Source organism: Ceratocystis lukuohia (assembly GCF_044167205.1).
Source record: "Ceratocystis lukuohia strain C4212 chromosome Unknown Supercontig4_pilon, whole genome shotgun sequence".
NCBI lineage: Eukaryota > Fungi > Ascomycota > Sordariomycetes > Microascales > Ceratocystidaceae > Ceratocystis > Ceratocystis lukuohia.
This window is the reverse complement of record NW_027263523.1, coordinates 1,861,808-1,884,235: the sequence shown is the minus strand read 5'-3', so window position 1 is coordinate 1,884,235 and position 22,428 is coordinate 1,861,808. Positions and strand designations below refer to the sequence as shown.

Below are 22,428 nucleotides of genomic sequence, written 5' to 3'. Positions count from 1 at the left end.
CGTAAGCTGTATCTGAGCTAGAAATGTCCAAGGTTATGAGAAGCGTCAAAAATGTGACTAAAGGCTACTCCTCTACACAAGTCAAAGTTCGTGAAGGTTAGTTTTGAAATAACTCCTAATTTTCGGAACAAAAGCTAAATCTCCACGCTTAGCAACCAGTAATGATGCCTGGGGTCCTTCAGGCACACAGATGAGCGAAATCGCGCAGCTCACCTTCAACGGGTACGAACCGGCTTCCTTTGCACATTTACTAAGTTAGGTATCTTGGAATTGTATATGCTAACGTGAATAGTGGCTCGGATTTTGTGGATATTATGGAGATGCTGGACAAGCGACTCAATGACAAGGGCAAGAATTGGAGGCACGTGCTCAAAGCATTGAAGGTGCTGGACTACTGTTTACATGAAGGCTCTATTAAGGTCGTCTCATGGGCCCAGGCCAACATATACATCATCAAGACTCTTCGGGAATTTCAGTACATGGACGAAGATGGCCGTGATGTTGGTCAAAATGGCAAGTTTAACCGATTTCTCCTTTCCTTTTACTACACTTTCTCTCCTCCATCTTACCTTGTGTATTTTTTTCTTATTTTTTTGACCATGTCATCCGTCGCATGCTAACCGATTGCTTGCCTTTACCAGTCCGAGTTGCTGCGAAAGAGTTGACTTCTCTTTTGATTGATGAGGAGCGCCTCACTGCCGAGCGTAACGATCGTCGGTCGTGGAAGTCCAGAGTGACAGGCCTTGACGAATACGGCCCACCTACCGAACCAAGCCGCTCTCGTCCTCAGCGTTACCAAGGCAATGATGAGAATGACGTTGAATACCGTCTTGCTATTGAGGCTAGCAAGGCTCAGGAGGAGGAAGATAGACGGAAGCGAGAACATCAACCTGCTTCATTCGATGATGATGACGATCTTGCCAAGGCCATTCAGCTCAGTAAAGAAGAAGAAGATCGTCGCCGCAAAGAGCTTGAGCAAGCTTCAGCTGCCAACAATGCATCGCTTTTCGACGATGATTTGATTCAGATCGCATCAACCCAGAAAGTGCAGCCTACCGGGTTCAACATGGGTTATCAACAGGGCCAGCCAGTCGACTTTTTCGCCAATCCTGTGGACCAAAACCAAATCCAACCTCAACCAACCGGATACATGCCATACGCCTATACCGGGTTTCAGAATCAGCCTACTGGATTCTTTCAGAATGGTTATGGCATGCAGCAGCCTAACATGCCTGATATGTATCAGCAACAGCAAAATATGGCTGCCCTTCAACAACCACAGCCCACTGGATTTAACAACCCGTATGCTTTGCAAGTGCCTTCTCCTCAGCCTGAGCCTCCTATGCCGACAGGCAGCAACAATCCTTGGGCTACCAGCAATGCTGGCTTGATGAAGCCTGCCCCTACTGGCTCTAACAATCCATTCTCTGCCCCCTCCGGCAACACGAGCAACTCCCCATTTAACCGTCCCCGTACTGCCCAAGCCTCAGGCCTTGGATCCTTACCAGAACAAAATCCCATCGCAAACTTCCAGTCCCAGCCGCAAACCTCTCAAACTCAGCGCGACCTGAGTGATCACGAACAGAAGCTTAATGCACTTCTAGCTGGTGGAGATGGCATGGATACATTTGGAAACACGGGAAATTTGCGTATTCCCGCGCAACACACGGCCCCCGGTACATTTGTTAATAGTGCTGGCTCTGGTATCAACAAATTAAACGCTGATGCCACAGGGAACAACCCTTTCCTACGAACACAGTTTACAGGTATGCCATCTGTACAGTACCCTCAGTCTCAAGCACCAAATGCCACAGGGCCTGTGGGATATGGTACTACTCAGAACAACAACCCGTTTGCAATGCGTCAGCAACAATCATCTACCCCTCAGGACCTTATCCAGTTTTGATGGATTATTGATCGCGAAACCTATAGCCCGGTGTTTTTTATGTTTTCAATGTCAAAACCTGTCTCGTGTTCATTGTTGCATTTATGAGTCTCACTGCATACATAGGCCTTTGTTTCTGTCTGTCTCTCTTTATAACTTGAGGTCGGGCTTTTAATTTGCCCTTCGCTTTTCGTCTCCTTTTTCCTTCCCTTTATCGCTGAAGTCTTCTTTTAGGACGGATTGGGGCGATTTTGCGTTTTCTGCTTTCTATAGTTCCTTGTAGGGTCATATTCTTGCTTGCTTTGCTACTACTAGGGGAAAGTAGTTGGTTATTTATATTCGTTGTTTTTTCTTTCCGTTTCTTGTCGGTGTGTTGCGTGTACTCTATTCACACATTATTTGCCTTACGGATCTTGGCCCACTGGTGTATTGCCATGTCATTCTATTTAGGGCCATGAAAGCGATATTTTGTGGTGTTGGTGGATATAAGCGGTTGCTTTTGAAACTGCTTTGAGTATAATGTTACGTCTCCTCATTCTCTTCTATGGATTATTCTATTATGAGTAAGCTGTACTCCTGTGAACATTATATTCTTAGGCATCAGTAGTTGACGTACCTAGAAAGGTATTGATCAAAATCTTTACTGACTAACTCCCAAGTCCATTGCCTTATCCCATAGGTTCTGTAGTTCAACTGTCACTTCTTCATCCCCCAACACCGGCGCACTGTTCATCGGTGTTGCCCGTTGCTCATCAAACCCATTCGAGGGGTGATGCATTGATTTCGCGGTTCCGGGTCGTGACGAAGTACTGGCTCTTCTTATATGACGTGCATAACTATCTGGAGTCATGGTACCCGAGGGAGTAGCACCATGAGCTGCACGTTTTTGGGGAGCACAAAATCGGTCAAGGTTGAAGGTAGTAGGCATCCGTTCCACACAACGTGCAAGGGGATTCTGGTATCGCCGGACTGCCGTGTATCCAGCTCCAATGTGCTCAAGAAGCTTCGTTACACGGGGATCTCGAATAGAAGACCCATCATATCCAGGCTCCGTTACAATAATTAGTCCAGGTGAGCGAGAAGAGTCGATATTGTTATGGGGGCCTGTCGAGTCTCCTACATCCATAACGGAGCTAGCCCTCTGAAGGTCTAGCTTTTGTTGAGTGCGTGATTTTTGGGCACTCAGTAGACCCCGCCGGATAGGAAGCGCACTAGCATCTTCGTCATCGGTGAGAACGGCACCAGACTCTGTATTATTCCTGGAATGAATTTTAGGAGTTTCGGTAGAGGCTCTGGTTCTTCTAAATTTATCAACAGAGTTGGCACCCTCGCTGCTGCCATGGGTAGTGTAAAACGACCCTTCGCTGGCGATTGTCGACGTTTTCGCATCAATAAAACGAGACGTGGGCATATTGATGTCATGTCCGCTGCTGGTATTATCTGACGCAACCAAGGTAGACTGAGATGTGGGGGCCTGGGATACAGGTGTCCTAGGCATGTGAACTTGGGGCATTGAGGTTACTTTTGATTGTTGATGTAGAGGTTTTTGAGGTTGGTGCTTAGAAATGTACGGGGAAGCAGAGGTACTAGCGTCCTGCCACTCGTCGTCCTCCTCGTCGTCGTCGTCCTCGTCCTCGTCGTTGTCGTGATTGCCTGTCCCAACGTCAAAGAGAACGTGGTTCTTATTGATGCGTGAGGTACGCGATACGGCGGCAGTCGAACAATTTGTAGTTGATCCTATTCGCTTAGTAGCCAGGCTAGACTTGGAGGGGATGGCGTGGCGACGGGCCGGAGCACCAGCAAACTCGGAATTCGATTTGTTGCGAGCAATCGCAGTTTGAGAAAAGGCTTTTTTAAGGCCAGATAAGTTGTGAGATGAGTTGGATGAGGTGGTGCCTACGCCAGCACCTGTGCCTGCGCCTGTGCCTGTAGCAGTGATGGTATTATTATTGTTGGAAGATGTAACGTTGGAAAGTGTATGCGTCAGGCGCTGTTCAGATTGAGTACGTCGATTAGGTGGTCTCACTGCTGCGATTGTAGATGCAGCATTTGATTGCCCATGTTTGGTATTGTGTAAGCCTTTTGATGAGGGAACACGGGCATGAAGGCGACCAGCGACGTGTGGCTTTTGCTTAACGGGCCGCTGCTGAGAAATTCGGGAGCTGCTGTGAGTTTTATTTAGCGGTTGTGTTAGCTGTTGTTGATGGAGGGGATATTGCTGCTGTTGTTGCTGCTGTTGCTGCTGTTGCTGCTGTTGCTGCTGTTGCTGCTGTTGCTGCTGTTGCTGCTGTTGCTGCTGTTGTTGCTGCTGTTGCTGCTGTTGCTGTTGCTGTTGCTGCTGTTGAAGTACATGACGAGGCTGAGTTTGAGGCTGGGGCTCCAGAGAGACCTCCTGCTTGCTTTCCGTTGACGTATGGATCGAAGCGTCGCCTGTCGACTGGTTTGGTTGTTGAGGCATTGTTATGGAAATAAAAATAGAAACTACCTATCTGTCTCTAGATACTTGAGCGTCACACAAGAAAATTTACGGCGCAATAGAGGACAGCGAAGCAAAATAATAACGCAGTAGAAAGGGCTTGAACCTAAATTTGACTGGGACGACTTGTTGGAGACGCGATTTGGTCTTTTGGTGGATCAGTGGTTTTACTAGGCTTAGGTGGAGTTACGTAAGAAAGAAGCTTGATAGGACGAAAGTCGGGGATCAGAAATGACGGATAAATGTATTTTGAAGAGAGAAGCAACTCAAGAGATTTGTTCCAAGACTAGTGAATGTAGTATAGAGGTCGAAGCGATGGGAGATGAGGGAATGCATAAGTGCGGAGCGGGAGATAACACGGAATATGACGATATTTCTAGGGGCCAAGTTAGCTAGGGCTCAAAGCGCTATTATACATGGTATGTGAATTACTAGCTTTCTATAGTTTTGATGCGGCTTAGTGGAGAACGGAGGATCGAGTGATAAGTTAGTCAAGTTTCCTCTTGTATTATGGACTGACTAGGTATATTATTCTTCTAAAACGAGGCCGGTTTTTTTTCAAGGTCTACGTTTGCAACTTGTGCTTACATCTACAATCATCACTACGCCACACGTCTTCGATTATTTATTACCACCAACGTGAGGCAAAAGCTAGCCTCTATATTGTGCATGTTCACTTGGCGATGAAGCATGCAACAAAGTCAATAATATCTAGAGCACCTTTTCAATGGATTCGGGAGTATACTCCCAAGAGCTATGCGTATTGAAGAAAATTAAAGATCAAGAGTTTAGTTGAAAACGACCAGAGCTAGCCAGCTTCTATACAACGCCGTGCTATTATTTATGAAAGTTCTTGACTTTTTCAATTTCATCATAGCTACCCATAAAGATACCCGCACGGTCATGAATATGCTCGGGAACTACATCCAGCATTCGGGTCATGTGAGAATCTACAGCTTGACCACCAGCTATCGGAGTAACACAATATTAGCATAGTGTCCTTATACTTCGTCATCCCCATTGAAAACACAAGGCTAAAGCCACTTACCGTTCTCAAATATCATAGCCATTGGTGCACACTCATACAGAATACGCAGTTTGCCTTTCGGGCTCTTTGTGTCTGCAGGATACGCAAAGATACCTCCGTATAGAAGAGTGCGGTATGCATCTGCCACCATGCTTCCAATATAACGCGAACTGTAAGGTTTTCCGTTTTCTTGGGCCTGTTTCAAAGATTCGAAATAGTTCTTGACATTGTTTTCCCAGTACAGCGAATTTCCCTCGTTGACTGAGTAGATGGAGCGTGCTCGAGGGAGACGCATATCTGGATGTGTCAAAATGAACTCACCAACGCCATTGTCAAGGGTGAAGCCATTGACACTTCCGCCCTTCATTGTAATAACTAGTTGGGATGAGGCGCCGTACATGGTGAACCCAGATGCTACGAGTTGATTTCCTGACTTCAAGATGTCCTTCTCAGTTCCAGTAGAGTCTTCGGAGAGTTTGTGGATAGCAAAAATGGTACCAACTGAAACCCCGGCGTCTAGATTAGAGCTTCCGTCGATAGGATCACAGGCCACAGCATAGCGTGCGCCCTTGTTTTCTTTGAAGTATATGATATTATCCTCTTCTTCGGATACCAGGAGTGCACATTTGCCCGAGGACCGCATGGCCTCTATGAACAGGTCGTTAGAGATGACATCAAGCTTCTTCTGCTCATCTCCAGTTGTATTGGAAGATCCAGCAAGTCCGGTCAAATTTACTAGCGTGGCCCGGCGGATGTAGTAGGCAATTGACTTGAACGAAAACTGTAGAGCATGGCATAGCAGACTAGGCACGCATGTGTTAAGTATATGTTAGCTCGTGTTAAATAGAAGAAAAAAAAAGGATTAAGGGCTGTGTTTAGACTAGACTGCGAGTCATACGTAAAGTCACCAGTTGCTTCCTTGTGTTTTGCCTGTTCCTCAGTTAAGAACCGCGTCAACGTGATGATGTGAGTGTTGATGTCCATTTCGGAGCCTGGGCCACCAACAGTTGTCGACATGACGGGTAGTTGATGATATATCTGCGAGTGTCGACGGAAGAAGAGAGAAAGACCTGACTTAGAGAGCAGGTATTGGGAAATTGTATTGCGATGAGGGTGGGCTCAGATGATATAAGGCTAGTGCTTGCTAATAACATAAATAGCAGGGCTAGGAAGACAGACCGTTGCAGTGAATAGATGTTGAGTAGCACAATGATGAATGCAGTAGCTTTCTTCTCTTTCTTTTCGTTCACAGGTGCACAGAAGCTTGACAAAAGAAGCACAAGATAGATAGGTAAATAGGTAGAGAAGTAAAACCGAAGCCTTGGTGCGATTTATGCTGTATATGTAAGCTGGCATTTTATTAAAAAGGGAAAAACAATCAATGATAAATGGGAGGGCTAGCCTGGCCTCGGATATAGTGAGCCGGGATAAAGTCGTCCAAGGTGATCTTGTGACCGCTCGATTGGGATAGACCCAACTTCCTTCAGTTAGCCATCTCTCTAAGAAGCAATCTCTGGGGGCCCCCCTTAGCGGTACTTCGTTTCAATGGGCTATAGAATAATGAGGTGGCTTGGGCCAAGTGAGAGACTTCTGCATATTATGTGTACAGATTGAACATATGCCCTCCTCCTCCCCGTGTCGTGCAGTGAGGTGCGGGTGTAATTATCTCAGTTGGCGGTTATTGATGGCTCTGGGGAAACTGGGGAATAGGAGCTTTCCGGATTCGGCAATTGTCTGTTAGCCGGGAGCCCCTAATGACCCAATGGCAATGAGAGAATGACTGTTATGGTACCCATGTGATTGGCTGCTTCCTATCTGCTAACCCTGGACCCTTTCAGCCGCCCTTGACAGCATAGCTTCCAAGTGTGGACTATGCTGTGTTGTGTCGGCTAAGAGGAACAGGATGAGAGAAGGCCTAGCTACACCCTGATGAAAAGCGATGTGATTGTGTGCTCTGCAGTCAAGAATATTTCCCGGAAGCTAGCCATTGAGGAGTAGTCCATAAAAAGTGAATAAGCTATTATTATCATTATTATTATTGTCATTATCATTATTATTAGTTTTGTATAGTACATATAATTCTTATCCCGCTCGTAAACCTCAATACCACCCAAAGAAAGGAAAACATGCTTCCAGCCAACCTATTAGATTTGGGTGGCGTGGAGAAATTCGGCTAAAATTCGGCTCTGCCATTGCTCAGCACCTTCCCCCGGACACCTGATCACGGGATGCAAACGTTTTCGGCCTGACGGCAAGCTATATGTCGGAAGTGGGGACCGGTCACTTTCTCCAGATTTTTAATTTTGAGTTTAATGTTAGGCTGCTTGGCAGATTTGTCCTAATGATAACAGGGATGGGGCAGCACGACAGTGCACGAGCTCCAACTGGCTACTGTGCTACAGCTGCCAGCTTTTCTCTAGCGCACGTGATTAGACCGTGGCTCAAAACGCGAGTCTGAAAAGGCCTAGCGTTCCAGCTCGACTTCGTCTGGCCGTGATCACGTGCGAATTAGAAACTGTTGTGACATATGTCTATTTCATTCGAATTGATTGAGGACTAAGTTCTAAATCTCTTCACAACATCGTGCGCCACGTATCTACATAACATGTTTACCCGACGTTATTCCGAGTGGAGCTGGAATCTCCACAACATTCCCCCAGATACGGCGTCATTCGGAATATTCAGCTTGGTCGGAAATTGGACGGATGTTTATGTCTGACCGAAAATTGTTGAACTTTTGGACGCTTAGAGGCTTCGTGAGTCCATCTGCTAGCATCTTGTCGGTTGTAACATATTCCAGTTTTATTTTGCCTTCACGTATCCAGTCCTTGATGGCGTGAAACTGTACGTCGATGTGCTTGGTTCTGGAACTCGCACCTAAGTTCTTCGCAATCTTTAGGGCCGCTTGGTTGTCGCCATATATTAGAGTGTCTTCTCTGATTTTAATGGTTTGGGCGGCTTGTTCTAAGTTGTTTTCGAATTTTAGTGTTTCCAGACACCATTTCACCAGTCTGCGTATCCAGATTCCTTCCTTTGCGCAAGGGGTGAAGCCAACGTATTCCGATTCCGTGGTAGATGTTGCTACACTTCGTTGTTTCTGTGATTTCCATTGGATCGGTCCACCTGCTAGCAAAAATATCATGCCAGATATTGACTTCCTGTCTTTGGAGTTGGCATAGTCGGCGTCTGAGTATCCGACTAGAAAATCGTCCATTCCCCCAAGACGTGACGGGTCAAATTCAATGCCTAGGGAGGCAGTGTCTCTGAGGTATCTTGCCACACGTTTTGCTGCGTCCAGGTGCCTTTCCGCAGGGTCCGAAATGTGTTGTGATAGGTAAGATGTAGCAAACGAAATGTCTGGCCTGGTCATGACACTCGGGTACATGAGTGTGCCAATAAGGGACTGGTAAGCTCCCTTGTCCGCCGCTTTTTCTTCAGGGCGTTTAGGCTCTAATGTTTCCCACGAGCTGATCGGAGCACCGATCGGTCTTGATCGGTTGGCTGCCATGTCAAGTTCTATGGCCATCTTCTCAATGTATTTCGTTTGAGTTAGCCACATCTTCCTTTTCTCCCTGTTCCGGGTGATCTCCATCCCTAGAAATGACCTTAGTTCCCCCATGTCCTTGATTCCGATTGTGCGAGCGATTCCTGCTATAAGGTCATTTATCTTTGATTCACTCGATCCTGCGACCGCGATGTCGTCAACGTATATCAAGATCATGGTTCCCCCATTTGGGTCCACCATTATGCATTCATCTTCTGCACATGGGATTAGTCCAAGTCTAGATAGGCATGCTACTATCTTGTTGCGCCATGCATATGATGCTTGTCTGAGTCCATACAGAGCTTTGTTCAGTTTCCATGCCACCCCTTTCTTCTGCAGCGGTGGGGGTGGGATCAAATACACGACTTCTTCTATTTTGGCTTGCGCGAATGCATTGGTAGCATCCACTTTTCGACATTTCAGATCTAACGCACATACAATGGCGAAGAAAATCCTAGTTGTCGCTGGTTTAGGAGTCGGTGCATATGTCTCATGGAAATCGATGCCTTGTATCTGTCTGAACCCTTGTGCTACCAACCTGGCTTTGAGTTTCTCAGGTTGTCCATCAGTGCTTGGCTTGGTCTTGAAGATGAACTTCGTGTTGACTAGTTTCATGCCTTTCTTGATTGGCACTTCTGTCCATGTGTTGAACCCTTGCAGGGTCTCTATTTCGATGTTAATGGCTTTTCGCCATCCTGATGCATTTGTTGGGTGGTTGATTGCCTCTTCGTAGCTTTCTGGATCGCGTTGGGCCATCCTTGCGATCATGGCTCGGATTCGCTTTGTCATGGGGTTTGACTCGTTGTCGTCTTCTTCTTGGATGTGGAAGTAGGGCCTTTTTAACATTCCCCTGGTGTATAAATCCTGGATTGTCTGGTTTATCCTATTCTGAACCGTTTCAGGAGTTTCCTTGATTGTCGTTTGAAGTTCTTGTCCCTGTTCTGATGCTGGTGCGATTCTCTCGTGGCTTTCGGTGTTCATGTCCGTCTCCATATCAGGTTCATCGCTAGTGTTGTCTTTCTCATGTGGTGTTTCGATTTCGTCACGAATTTCCACAATTTCTTGCTGTATCTCTGGTGTGTCGACTTGACATTGTTCCTTCACAACCTCTTCCTGGTCCATGATTTCCATGTGTTGTTCAGGAATGAGTGTGTTTCTTTCCCCCATTTGAGTATCAGCTTCTATCAGGAACTGTGGTTGGTTACTCGTTTCAGTCGGTTCAAGTAGGGTTCCCCCTGGTGTATCATGGAAAAACTTTAGTGACTCAGTAATGACAGGTTTCCCTTTTTCAATGTCCCAGATTGTGTATCTTCCAAGAACGTTTTCATCAATTGACAGCAATATTCCGTCCTTGCCTCGGGATCTGAATTTGTTCCCTTGTCCAGCTTCGGTTTTCTTGCTGTGGTCTTTGTGAAAGATGACTTTGCAGCCCCATCTGTGGATGTGCATTATGCTTGGGGCTATGCTGTAGAACATCTCGAACGGTGACTTTTTGCCTTTGATGTCTGCTCTATTTGCTAGATATGCTGCATGGACAGCTGCATATGGCCAGAATCTTGTGGGCATAGATGAGTCTACGAGTAATGTGCGGATTGAATCATTTATCGTCCTGATTGCTCGTTCAGCTACTCCATTTTGGCTCGATGTTCCTGGGATCGTGAACTGTGCCTCAGATCCGAACTTGCTCTTCCACTCTAGAGTCAATTTCTTGAGTTCAGGGGCGTTGTCTGTTCTGAAGGCTTTGATGGTTTTACCCATCTTGAGTTCTATTTGTCTCTTCCACTCGTTCAGGATGTTTGCGATTTCTCTCCTGTTCTGAATGGCGATGACCCACTTGTATTTTGATGCATCGTCTACCAATATGATGTAGTATTTGGCCATGTTTAGTCCAATGGGATGGTTGCCTGATACGTCCATGTGGATTAAGTCGAGAGGTTCCTGGGCTGCGAGAGTGTGGGAGTGTCCATTTGTTTTGGTGATCTTCCCTTCGGTGCATGATTGACATTGATATCCCAGTGGCTTCGGGTCGATCTGTATGTAGTTCTTGTCCGCCGATTGGTTTCTCATTTGTCTCATTCTATGTTCGCCTGCATGACCGAATTTCTCATGTGCCTCCTGGTACGTCATGTGGGCTTCCATCTGTTTGTCAATTCCGGTGTATGGCAATGTATAAAGATTGCCAGTTTCATCAAAGTAGGTCCGTCGTGAACCTTTGCTGATGTATGCACCTTCTTCTTCTGCTACGACTTTGATTCCTTGTTTGCAAATTCTTTTGACGGAAAGTAGATTTTGATTTAATCCATCGACAAAGTATACTTCAGTAACTACCGAGAACCCTCCCACATTGATCTTGGCATAACCCAACGTTCTGGTCTCCAGTTGGAGTCCACCCCAATAGACCGGAATCGGATCTATGTTTTTGGGTCTGTGGATTTTTGTTAGATCACCTGTGAGGTTGTCTGTGCTGCCACTGTCTACGATCCAGTAGCTTGGGGTTCTCGTACCTGTTGCTGTCTTTTCTACAATGGATGCATTAGATCGAATAATCTTGTCCGATTGCTTCTTCTTGGTGTGGCATTCATCTTCGGTGTGGCCAAACTTTTTGCACCAGTCGCATTTTGGTCCTTCTCGTCTTCTGTCCCGTCGGGCCTTGGATGCTGATTCGTTTGGCGTGTTACTTGGATTGCCTTTTAACACGCTTTCCAAGTCACAGTCGATCTTTTCCATCACATCTTTCCAGTACCCCGAGGGTTGGTTGACGTGTTTGTTAAACACGTTTGCGATGTGCTTTGGCATCAGCAGCACCCATTGCCTGATGACTAGTCTTGCCAAAAAATTGTCCGACTTCGGTTCAGTCGAGAGGCTCTCCATTCCTTGGTAGTTTGAGATTTTCTTTCTCAAATAGTACCATCTGAATGTTGCTTTGTCACCAGTCTTCCACTCCCTGCCCAGGTCATCATCAAGGTCGGCGAAGATACAGTTGCTGCGGTGGTTGCTGCCTTGATTGTATATTCCTTTGAGCAAGGTCCAACATTCTTTGGCGTTTTCCGCGTCGCAGACGAGTTTCTTGTCATCCTCGGTAAGGCCGGCTCGTATTATTGCCATCGCATTTGCTTCGTCCATGGAGTGTTGTCGCGATGACTTCTCAATCTGCATCGCCTCCTTGAAGTCGGTTTCTTCTAGTCCCTCAAATAGGTGAAGAAGATCGTATCCTCGGAGGTTTCTGATTGTCTGCCGTGACCACTTCTCCCAGTTTATGTTGTCTAGTTTCTGGAGATCCTGGAAGATAAGGTTACCGGATAGGTTGATCGCCTTCTCCGAAATGGATTTTTGTTCATCATTTGCGAGTTTTGCGACCAGCGTCTCGAGGATTTTGGCAATGTTGTCCATTTCAGATGGCTGGGGAGCGGGTTTCTCGTTAGTGCTCATGGTGTTTATTTGGTTGAGTGAATCTGATGAGTGGTATTAATCAAAGATAGAATTGAAATTAAAAGAAAATAAGAATAAGAAATGTTCGCGCTTTAAATGCAGATGTTTGATTATAGATGGAGTTTTTTTTTTTTTTTTGAATTGGATTGAATTGATATGTGTTTTCGGTTGTGGTATCAAATGTTCTCTGGTCGTATAGATTTATATCGATGTTTTCAATATGTGAATCTTGATAGAGGTCTTTTCGTATTTGATGTATTGTTGCTTTCTTGGAGGTTCTCTAAACTGTTGAAAGCACCGGGCTCATAACCTGTTGTGACATATGTCTATTTCATTCGAATTGATTGAGGACTAAGTTCTAAATCTCTTCACAACATCGTGCGCCACGTATCTACATAACATGTTTACCCGACGTTATTCCGAGTGGAGCTGGAATCTCCACAACAGAAACTGTTTCACAAGCTCCCGTTTTGACGGCAAAGCTACTAAGTTGGCGCCTCGGTTGGATTCCTCCACAGGCGATCAAAGCTCCAACTCCTAGTAAGCCAACAAACACAACATTCTTACTGCTGAATTGGTGTTGGAGATGGGAATTGGCGACTTCATCTTCTTATTGAACAGGTCCTAGCCTACGCTCTTGACGGTAAAAATAAGCGTTATGTCTGCTAAACAGTCAGGATAAGGAATGGAGTTGGAAAAACAAAAGCTTGTAATACGGTAGCATTCTTTTTGAGGCCTGGTGAATATATTAGGTTTAGAAACAACAGGTAGATGGATAGCTTTGTGTGTATGCATGTATGGACACATGGACTTGCATTGTGTGCGCTATATGTAGGTGAGTATGTCTTCCTCGGTCCCCCGGTCCCAGTGTATGTTTTTGGTTGGTTTGCCGTGTGAATTTGCCTGTCTAGTGTGCTTAGTGGTTTGCTCAACAGAAAGCCCATCTTCAATTTCTAGTTCGACTTTGACCTTGCTTCGTTCTTTTCGCTCTTTTTTTTTTTTTTTTTCATCCCTTCACACTTCTACACGACACACCCTTTTCTCGACTTCGTACTTTTCACAGTAAAATAGCTCGCGGAAACGAAAGGACTTGCAGAGCGCATCGCGAATCCTATTGCTCAATCATCGACCCGATTTACGCGCATCTATAAAAACAAGCTGAACAAGACTCCCGATTACAAATTCGCCTAAAAACTGGTCTTTCATCACCCTCTGTTTGGCCTCGTGATAAACAGGGCGTCCTTACACCACGAATTTCCTACTTTCATATCTTCCTCCCTTACCGCGTTGCTGTATTGCCATCACCTTGGCTAGCAAAAAAATAACTAAATTTTTGTTTGCATATCCGTACCCACCAGCCCCTTCGACGCCAGGAACGCTTCTTCGTCATCCCTCGACTCACATCCTATTCCTCAAATAACGCACAGCTAAAATGACGCTGACCGACGCTGTCGTGGTACCCACTACATCTGTGGCCCAGTACCTTTTCTTCGTTCTCAACACCTTAGGCCGCGATAAGATCATTCGCTGTCTGCAATATTTCGGTCGCTTCTACACGTGGTACCTTTTAAGAACAAATGGCACAAAGGCCCAGATTGCGCCCTGGGAGGCTGTTAAGAAGCAGCTCGGACTGGTACGCAAAATCATGCGAGCCGGGAAGTCCGCGGACCACTTCCGCAGCCTAATGGGCCTAATTCAGAATAAAACCCAGGAACCCGTACTACGCTACATGAACATGATGCACGCGCTCTGCTTCACTATATACTTGTCATTCGACTCGGCTACGTTGCTTGACGCGACTGGCATTCGCAAGATGGAAAAAGCTAAACTTTATCAACGCGAGGCCAACCGTTTCTGGGCCATGGGTCTCATTGCCAGCATGCTGGCTCAGTCATACCGCCTATTTCTCTTGAATGAACGGCTATCGACGATTGACAAGAAGGAGGCCGATGGCGTAGTCGAGTTTAGAAAAGCTATTCAGTAAGTTTGATCCAAGATGCTTGGGATTTAGTACATCCTTTTGTCTTTATAATATCTGTCTGCTAACGAACATCATCTACTTCTTGCAGAGAACGGTCCCAGGCCCGTACACAGATTGTTTGTGATCTGTGTGATGTGACTGCCCCCACTGCCGCCCTGGGATGGACCAAGTTTGATGAAGGCCTGATCGGACTGACTGGTATCTTTAGCAGTATCGTCAGTGTCTCCTCAAAGTTGACCAAGTTTTCGGAGTAATCAATCCTTTAGGAAATTGAAATCTGAAGCCAGCCTGAGCTTTGCCTCTGGCATCGTCAACCCCTAGTCCTTGATCTTTTGTGGCAATGAGGTACATGGCCGTCCTTGCTACAATTCGCTATACTCGTCCAGTTTACCATGTTCTCTTCTTTGTCTTGCAAAATTTTGTTTGTTTTGCAGGATGTTGGATGTTTTTATCTCAACAGGACTAGCCAACCTGCCCTGAAATGGGCGTTGTTGCCAGGCCTTACGTAGTATATTGCCTTGATAATTGCTACTTTTACCATATTTGTCGTTGTTGCTGTTGCTACTGTATTTTACTTGACGTTAAATCTACCGTGTTTATTCATTATCAAATATAAAAATAAAAACATGAGTGTGCAATTGCTTTTGAGGTTTGTCTCTAATAGCACACATGAGCACGGTCGTAGGACTGACTATGCAAGATCCGGATGTTGGATATCCCAAGGTGGATGGCTACTCAACTTCAAACACAACGGAATATGACTTCATTTCCAAGCCACATCAAATATGGAAAAGGCATGCGCTACCAATAACGACCTCCTCTATCGTAATCACGCGGGGGGTAGGCATTCCTAGGAAGGTATCCGCTCTCACGGGGTGGATAATCGCGAGGTGGGCGATCGTAAATGGGGGGCCGGCCATATGAATCTGGGGGAGGAGCATAATCTCGACGATATGGATCATCATAGGGTCGGCGATCATAGTCGTCCATTGGCGGACGTCGGTGTGGGGAACGGTAACCTGCGCGGCGGTCATCGTAGTAATCGCGACGCGGAGGGCTGCGGTCGCGGAAATGATCTCTGTATCTGTCTCTACGCGGGCTATAGCCTCGAGGTGGAGGTGCGCCACGGCGATCAAAATCGTCGATAGGACCAGGACCAGGACCATAATAGCTGTATGGGCCATAGTTGGACATGGATCCTGGCCCCATGTCCTGTCTGGTATAACGGGCTCCTCTCGGAATGGGGGACCTTGAACGACCTCTGAAGTCGCGGCTGGTCATCGGGATATCCGGTTGAGGCTAAAGATTGCACCTGTTAGTAGATGTCAAACCAAGGCACGCGAATTTGCAGACAGGAAACTTACATCTGCAACGCAAGTTACTTCTTTTCCGCGAAACTCTTTGCTGCTAAGTTTCTCAACAGCGTTTCGTAAGTCTGCGTCGGTTTCAAACTCAACGAATCTACGGCATTATTATTAGCAGGCCGCTCTACTAGATTCCCAAACGGCGACAAGGAAAAAAACGGAAAAAAAAATCATCTGCATATACATACCCTTGACCAGGGCCATCCTGCTCAACCTCTGAATAGATGACATCAAGGCCCGAATGACGAGCGAAGTCTTTAAGATCCTATATCACACAGCAAATAGTAGATTAGCGACGTTTCTAGGTAATGGTGTACATGTAAAGACTATGCCCAGCGATTCCAGAGACGGCGCATCGGTACATCGATGTGGTAGATTGAGGTCCAGGAAACAAGACGACCAGATAGATTTTGTGGGAAAACCTTTGGAAAAGAACCGCAAAGCATGTACCGAGAAATCCAAGTAAACCCCAAGAGATAAAGAACTAAAATGAGGAGGTAAAAGATCGAGTGTGTACGTGTTGGGCGCAGCATCATGGATTAGTGTATGATATGGTGTTGGTGCTGGAGAAGTCCGGAAGTCCAGAAAAACAACGAGAAGCAGAAAACAGAGAGAAGGTTCGACAGACCTGCCAGCTGGTACCTTCAGGAAGTCCACTGATTTGCATGCGATGAGGAGTTCGACGAGGTCGAGGGCCGCTTCTATCACCAGAGCCGGAGCCATTATCACGATAGCGAGAGCCACGAGCAAACTGAACGGTTAAGCGCTCGCCCATGAAATTGGTGCCATCTTTGGAAGGGGTTGGGAGCCGGGTTAGAATCCAGTCGCGAGGAGTTGGTTGTTGCCAGCGAGAGAATGTCGACGACGCAAGAGGATCGAGGCCATGGTAAATGGTACTTACGAAAAGCTAGACAGCAGAGGGTCAGTCAGATGATGGAGAATCGGGAGTATAGTCTTGCGCACAAGAACTTACCAGGAACTACATCGCGGGCATCCATGGGGTCCTTGTATTCGATAAAGCCGAACCCGTTCATCAACTTGATATCGGTGATTTCACCTGCCATGCGTGCGAAGTGTGTCTGTACATCATCTTTCGTAGCTGTTGAGGATTGGGCGAAGGGCGAGTTGATGAGAATTGTTAGATTGTTGTTTCTTTGCTTGGGTTAAAATGCCAGAATCTTTTGCGTTAGGGATGTGAGGTCATCGCCAACCACAGCTTTGCTTTGTGGGGTAGTGGGCAAGGTGGCGTGCCGAAGAATGAAGGATAGCTAAACCATCGTTGACTTACCACTACGAGGGAGGTTTCCTAGATAGAGCCTTGTAGATGAAACCTCCATTATTAATGTGCTATGGGCTGGGGCTGAGGCTGAGAAAGAAAGAAAACGAGGAGTGCTTGGTAAGATAGTTTCAAGACGGAAGGTGAGAGAAAAGGTGACGGAATTATTCCCACTCTGGCTCGACGCGCAGGTATAGAAAAAAAGGCTTTATTTTTCCCCTTGTCCCTGTCGCAAAAAAAAAAAAAAAAAAAAAGAAAATAGTCAAGGCAAATACAGGGCAGGGTCACTATAGATAGAGAAGGTTCAGGTTTGGGTTGTAGTGGAGAACAAATTATCTTGTGGGGGAGGAGGAGAGGGTTATTAATAGGCGACTTGACTGGTCGATAGAAATGACGAAATACAACACACTATGTAGAAGACGATTATGGACGAAAAACGTAAGCAAAAATGGAAACACTCGTCAGCTCGACACCGGAAGACAAGTACGTAGTCTGAAATTGGAACTGCTGTCATCTACATAAGATTTCCCCAAGACAATTGTGAAGGCGCGCTTATGTGTAAAATCTACCGTAAAATCTGCTCTTGATCTGTCATACGTGCGAACTGACTTGGCCATGGGATTAATGTTGATCTCACTCATCCCACATTTCAGCATGTAGCAATACTTGAAAAGAAGAAAAGAGGAGATCTTGACAAGTTCGGGATACGGACAGGAGGTTAGTGCCAGTAATACGGCATAATATAGGGGGAAAAGCGTCATAATTAAAGGCCTCTGTCCCCTCAACTGCTGTTTCTGTTTCCAGCGGGTGTGGTATCCTCCTCAAATAGGGCCTGTACAACTTCGTCTAACAGTGTAAAGACTAAATGTGTACTGCAAAGTGTGTATGGTTTGTTAGCGAAAGACTAGAAGACATTGGACAACAAAATAAGAAGAAGTAATTAGCGAAAAAAAAAAAAAAAGAAAAAAAAACGGAAGACAAGCAGACGCATCACAGGAAACTCACTTCAATCGAGCATTGTTCAAAGTTGCAAATATCCGACGGCTAGCTGTCTGCGCATTGGCTCGCCCAACAACACTCCCTGCTAAATCCGGGACCAGCGTAGCTAGCAGAAGACTAGCTTCCGTGCGTGTCTTTGTCTTTTCTTGCGGAGTTCTTGCTGCTCTGTCCCGATTTAGTTGGCCATTGGGCCACATGCCATTCATGAGCATAGATATATACCGTAGGATCATGTCTTCTTGCACTAGGTTGCGGCCACCATCACGCACTTTGCGCTCGATCGTCCCCCCAAGTAGTTGCTGTAATACAACAACTACCGCTCGGCCACGGAGCCAGTTGTTGCCACGGTTAAGTTCAAAAACCTCTAGGAATATATCGCAAATAGGCTTGATAAAGGGCTCGATGTCCTTGTTTTCGAAGGCGTTAATCTCGGCTTCAGCCTCTGCAGCTATGGTTCCGTCTTCTTCATGAGCTAGCACACCAGTACCACGCTGGTTAGTAGCAGCCGCTATGAGATTATGGCCAGCCAGCGAGAGTTGGTCAAGAACCGGAATATTGCCCAGAATATCTTCAACGCCATCAGTAACAGAGTCATACAAGCGCGTTATCATGCCTTTCCGGTCACCCTTCTCCTTGTCGCCTCCTTGGACCGGGTTTGAGCCTGGGTATGTGCTTGGACCAATCGTGCTCTGTGAGAGGAAGCTTCTGAGCTCGCGGCTATGGCAAACTTCCGGTAGCAAAAGAAGATCACGAAGATACTTTTCAAGCGCTAGTTGTCGTTTTCGCAAAAAGTCGGCGTGGAACTTCATCACCACGCGTCTTCCAGGAAAGTCCAGGCTTCGCACCGACGGATACCGTGCTCGAAGTTTCTGGTGGAGCTCATGAAACTCTGAATATCTCCGAATAACTTCCCATTTGGCTGCAGGAACCTGTTCACCCGCGTCCTTTTGTACTTCTACCACATACATGACAAACTCTCTGCCCTCTTCGTCCTTACTCGTCGTTGTGGAACTAATTCTGATTTCGGCGCGCCCGTAGAGATTGTTGTCACTTTCTTGGATGATGTAGTGTTGACGCTGGAGCTCCTTCCGACGAAGCTCTCTGCTAAGACTGGCCTTCGACTTTCGTAAGATGCGCAATTCCGCTGTGTTGTTGGTCAGTTCGGCCTTTTTGGTCAGCGACTCAATAATAGCACTCTGGGCAATGAGCTTGTCGATATCCTTAGTCAAGGCGGCAATCGCTTCAGCAAGCCCCAAGTCGCCCGGCGCCGCATCCATAGGCTCATCATCATCGTCTGGATTAGGGTCGTCATTTTCATCATGGTTATCCGAAAGATTGTCTTCGTCTCCAAATAAATCATTATCCTGAAAGACGCCAATACGGGAAGCAGGGCTTACAAGACCTAAAGATGACAGGCTGGGTTTTTCCCGTTCTTTTGGTTGCTTCGATGCGGATTGGAGCTCTAATGACCCGCGAACCGAATCATTACCGGGCTCATCTGAAAAAATGCTGGAACTGCCGGGCTCCTCGCTTTCAAAAAGGGAGGCCCGAAGGTCTTCAGCCGTCCGGGGGCGGTTATGATCACTTTCTATAATGTCAACAAGGGCTTGCTCCATGGCATGGACAATTTGTTTATCGGGGATATGATGTCTAGGCTCCGCCTCTTCTGATTCCAGACTTTGTGTTGAATCAATCATGTTATCAACTTCATTATCGTCGTCAGCATCGTCTATAAAAAGACTACTGGTCTCGTCATCAAGAGAGCTAGTAGATGTAGCCATCTGTTTATCCGCTGATGCTTCTCTCCGATGAACGAAAGAGCGTGCCGACTTTTTCACTCGGTGTACATTCAGCGAGGAAGATGATCGGTATCGGCCTGCAGGTTTAGAAGGAGAAGGTGCCGATGGAGGAAGAGAATCCCGCTTTGATAACGGCTTGGGGCCCAGGGACGTTGAGACCATGTTAAAGGTAGATGCAGCTTCCTGGGATGCTAGACACTTGAAGAATAGGTCGGACTTTTTAAAGCCTTCAAAATACCGAGTCTGCATTTGTTCTAAGACGGCAGTCTGAGACGCCAAGATTGCTTTGCGTGCTCGATAGTATTGGAGCGCTGTAGCCTTTGATCCGGCATTAAGAAAATCAGTAATAGGGTTACGGTAAGGATGTGTAACTTTGAGCTCTGGCTGTGAAAGATAGGCCTGGTCCATCTGCTGCAAATCCAGGCGATCCGCTTCCTCCCATTGGGGGAGGTTGGCGGGTATCTGGTCGTCAAGAGCGTCTTCTTCAAGAGGGTTTCGCAGTCCATCAACCACAAGCCAAAATTGAACAAGAGGCATCTGTTTTTGGCGATCCATGTACTCCATGAAGTATGATAAGGTAGAGGCATCACGCAGGATCTCAGTTAAAGACGAGGTTTCTAGGCGCGAAGTTGATGCCGTGTTCGAGATCACGACTGGCGATGAAACACGGCTTTTGCGATCATACGAGCCTTGGCTTGAGCTGAGTTGCTGTACTTTTTGGTCTAGTATCCGCTTGCCGATTTCCAGGCGTCGGATATGAACGGGATCAGGGAACTCTTCTTGGCTATCTTTCTTCAATTGACTCGCAACTGCAATACGCAAACGGCGAGCTTCCGATAGGTTGTTGACCCGACGAATGAACCTAATGAACTTCTCAAATGCTCCCTTACTATCGCCTGAAACTAGCTGAGGGTTCAGAGCTTGCTTTGTCAGGGGCGTTGTAGTTGGGGCATGCTCATCAAGAGCAGCCCGGAGACGACGGACCGTTGACCGATCCTCCAGCATAGATCGCCCAAAGTTTTCCATAACCTGATTCCAAGTATCAGGTTCAGAGAGAAGGCCCATAATAGGGGACATCACAGCACACGCTAAAATTTCTCTGATAATCGTAGAAACGGCACGACTGGTTAGATGCTCGGGCGGGAGAATGTGGGGCAAGATTTTTGTAGCAGTCGTACGTAGATAGTCTTGCTGAATCATCTTGACGTCGGGAAATGAAAGCGAAGCGGCAGGATGAAGCTCACCATCGCGAAATTTGGAGGCGATAGCAATATCAAGCTCATCAGTTTCCGTCATCGATCGGTTGAGTTTACGGCCACGGACGATAACCTCGGCAACATGGAAATCTCGGATATGGTTGGTCAAGATTGGGACGAACCGTGAAATGACAATTTCCACTAGATCCAGCTCTATCATGCGGTCTCGAAGATTTCCCAGTGCGGCGCGCAGCACACCATCAACTTCGTTCAGGAAGACCGGGCTCCTGCTGATATTACTATACCAGCTGTTGACAAAATCGCGGATGATATAACTAAGAAGCTTATCAAAAGCCTCAGAGATTTTCTCTGATTCCACGTACAATGGCTTTTTGACGTGCGTTTGCCGGCGCTTGAGCATTTCAACTTCTGATTTCCAGAGTCGTGTCCCAGTGAAAGTGGCGGCGGCAGTAGGTCGCAAAGGCCTGTGGAACATCTCGCTTTTAGATTTTCGGGATAGCATCAATATTGCAATACACCCGCTACCAAATGACACCAAGAGGCCAGCCACAAATCCTCGACCAATCCATCCCAGAGCTGGAAGCCAGTGTATCATGTGACCCCATGCGATGAAGGCTACAGCACAAGCCAGAATAGCCTCCTGGCCAGCGAAGAAGCTGAGACCCAACGGCCGCAGTCTAAGCCCAAAAGCCATGAGCGTAACAAAGACTTCAATCACACTCAAGCAGCTTTGACGGCTGCATTTCCGCACGTTATGGTCGACGTAGGAGTTTCGGCAATTGACCGGCAAAAGCGGGGGATGGAATCACCCCTTATTCGAAGCAGGGCAAAAATTGATTAGCGGCGTAAAATGCAATGACCTTGCGATAATCGACTTTGGTTGCTTCTATAATTTTGATAAGGGCGGCGTGAATGGTTCCTTTATCATTATCCAACGTGCCGCCGTTTTTAGGTATTATTTTCATTCTTGGGAAATCACAAAGAAATGAGGACAAGGTTGAGCAAACTGGCACCATTTGTGCCCCATGTGCGCAAACAGTATTCGCACCTATTTCGCACCTTGTGTCACACACTCACTCACTCATAACGACAACTAGTGAGTAATAAATACACGAGCCTATGTGGCTTCCTACTCTCAAGATGGGATTCTTTTTCACTTGGCCATGTATTGACTTGCTTTGTTCCTTGTTTTTTTTTTCTTCTATGACACGCTCTCAATATCTGCTTCTCTTTTACCACTCAGGGTCAGGCAGACGTCGGTACAACGCCACAAATTTTGGCCCGTTGTTCCTATCGACTTTCATACTTTCCTCTGTCGCTGTCCGCATGGTCTTCGCATATTCATCTGCGTCTTCTTCCTCCTTGCCAACCCTTTCAAATGCAGGGTGAGCCTCGAGGTGTTCTACCATCCAAATATGTAAATCTTCAACA

The 22,428-nt window shown here is 46.6% G+C and overlaps 5 protein-coding genes across 5 annotated transcripts; 2 read left to right on the top strand and 3 right to left on the bottom strand.

Moving 5' to 3' along the window:
• Nucleotides 1-23: 23 nt before the first annotated feature.
• Nucleotides 24-1,906, top strand: HOO65_040482 (putative enth domain-containing protein; the record flags this gene model as incomplete). Its single annotated transcript, XM_071002716.1, has 4 exons — nt 24-96; nt 153-222; nt 293-504; nt 642-1,906. The coding sequence occupies 4 exons, from the start codon at nt 24-26 to the stop codon at nt 1,904-1,906; spliced, it is 1,620 nt and encodes a 539-aa protein (XP_070859325.1).
• Nucleotides 1,907-2,525: 619 nt separating this feature from the next.
• Nucleotides 2,526-4,343, bottom strand: HOO65_040481 (uncharacterized protein; the record flags this gene model as incomplete). Its single annotated transcript, XM_071000669.1, has 1 exon — nt 2,526-4,343. One exon carries the CDS (start codon nt 4,341-4,343, stop codon nt 2,526-2,528), a length of 1,818 nt encoding a protein of 605 aa, XP_070859324.1.
• An 855-nt stretch (nt 4,344-5,198) lies between these two features.
• On the bottom strand, nt 5,199-6,405 carry HOO65_040480 (Fructose-1,6-bisphosphatase, cytosolic; the record flags this gene model as incomplete). The annotated part of the gene is made up of 3 exons (XM_071002875.1): nt 5,199-5,329; nt 5,410-6,191; nt 6,287-6,405. The coding sequence occupies 3 exons, from the start codon at nt 6,403-6,405 to the stop codon at nt 5,199-5,201; spliced, it is 1,032 nt and encodes a 343-aa protein (XP_070859323.1).
• A 1,651-nt stretch (nt 6,406-8,056) lies between these two features.
• HOO65_040479 (Retrovirus-related Pol polyprotein from transposon TNT 1-94) lies at nt 8,057-12,361 on the bottom strand (the record flags this gene model as incomplete). The annotated part of the gene is made up of 1 exon (XM_071000668.1): nt 8,057-12,361. One exon carries the CDS (start codon nt 12,359-12,361, stop codon nt 8,057-8,059), a length of 4,305 nt encoding a protein of 1,434 aa, XP_070859322.1.
• A 1,432-nt stretch (nt 12,362-13,793) lies between these two features.
• Nucleotides 13,794-14,596, top strand: HOO65_040478 (Peroxisomal biogenesis factor 11 (PEX11); the record flags this gene model as incomplete). The annotated part of the gene is made up of 2 exons (XM_071003008.1): nt 13,794-14,341; nt 14,431-14,596. 2 exons carry the CDS (start codon nt 13,794-13,796, stop codon nt 14,594-14,596), a joined length of 714 nt encoding a protein of 237 aa, XP_070859321.1.
• Nucleotides 14,597-22,428: the final 7,832 nt, after the last annotated feature.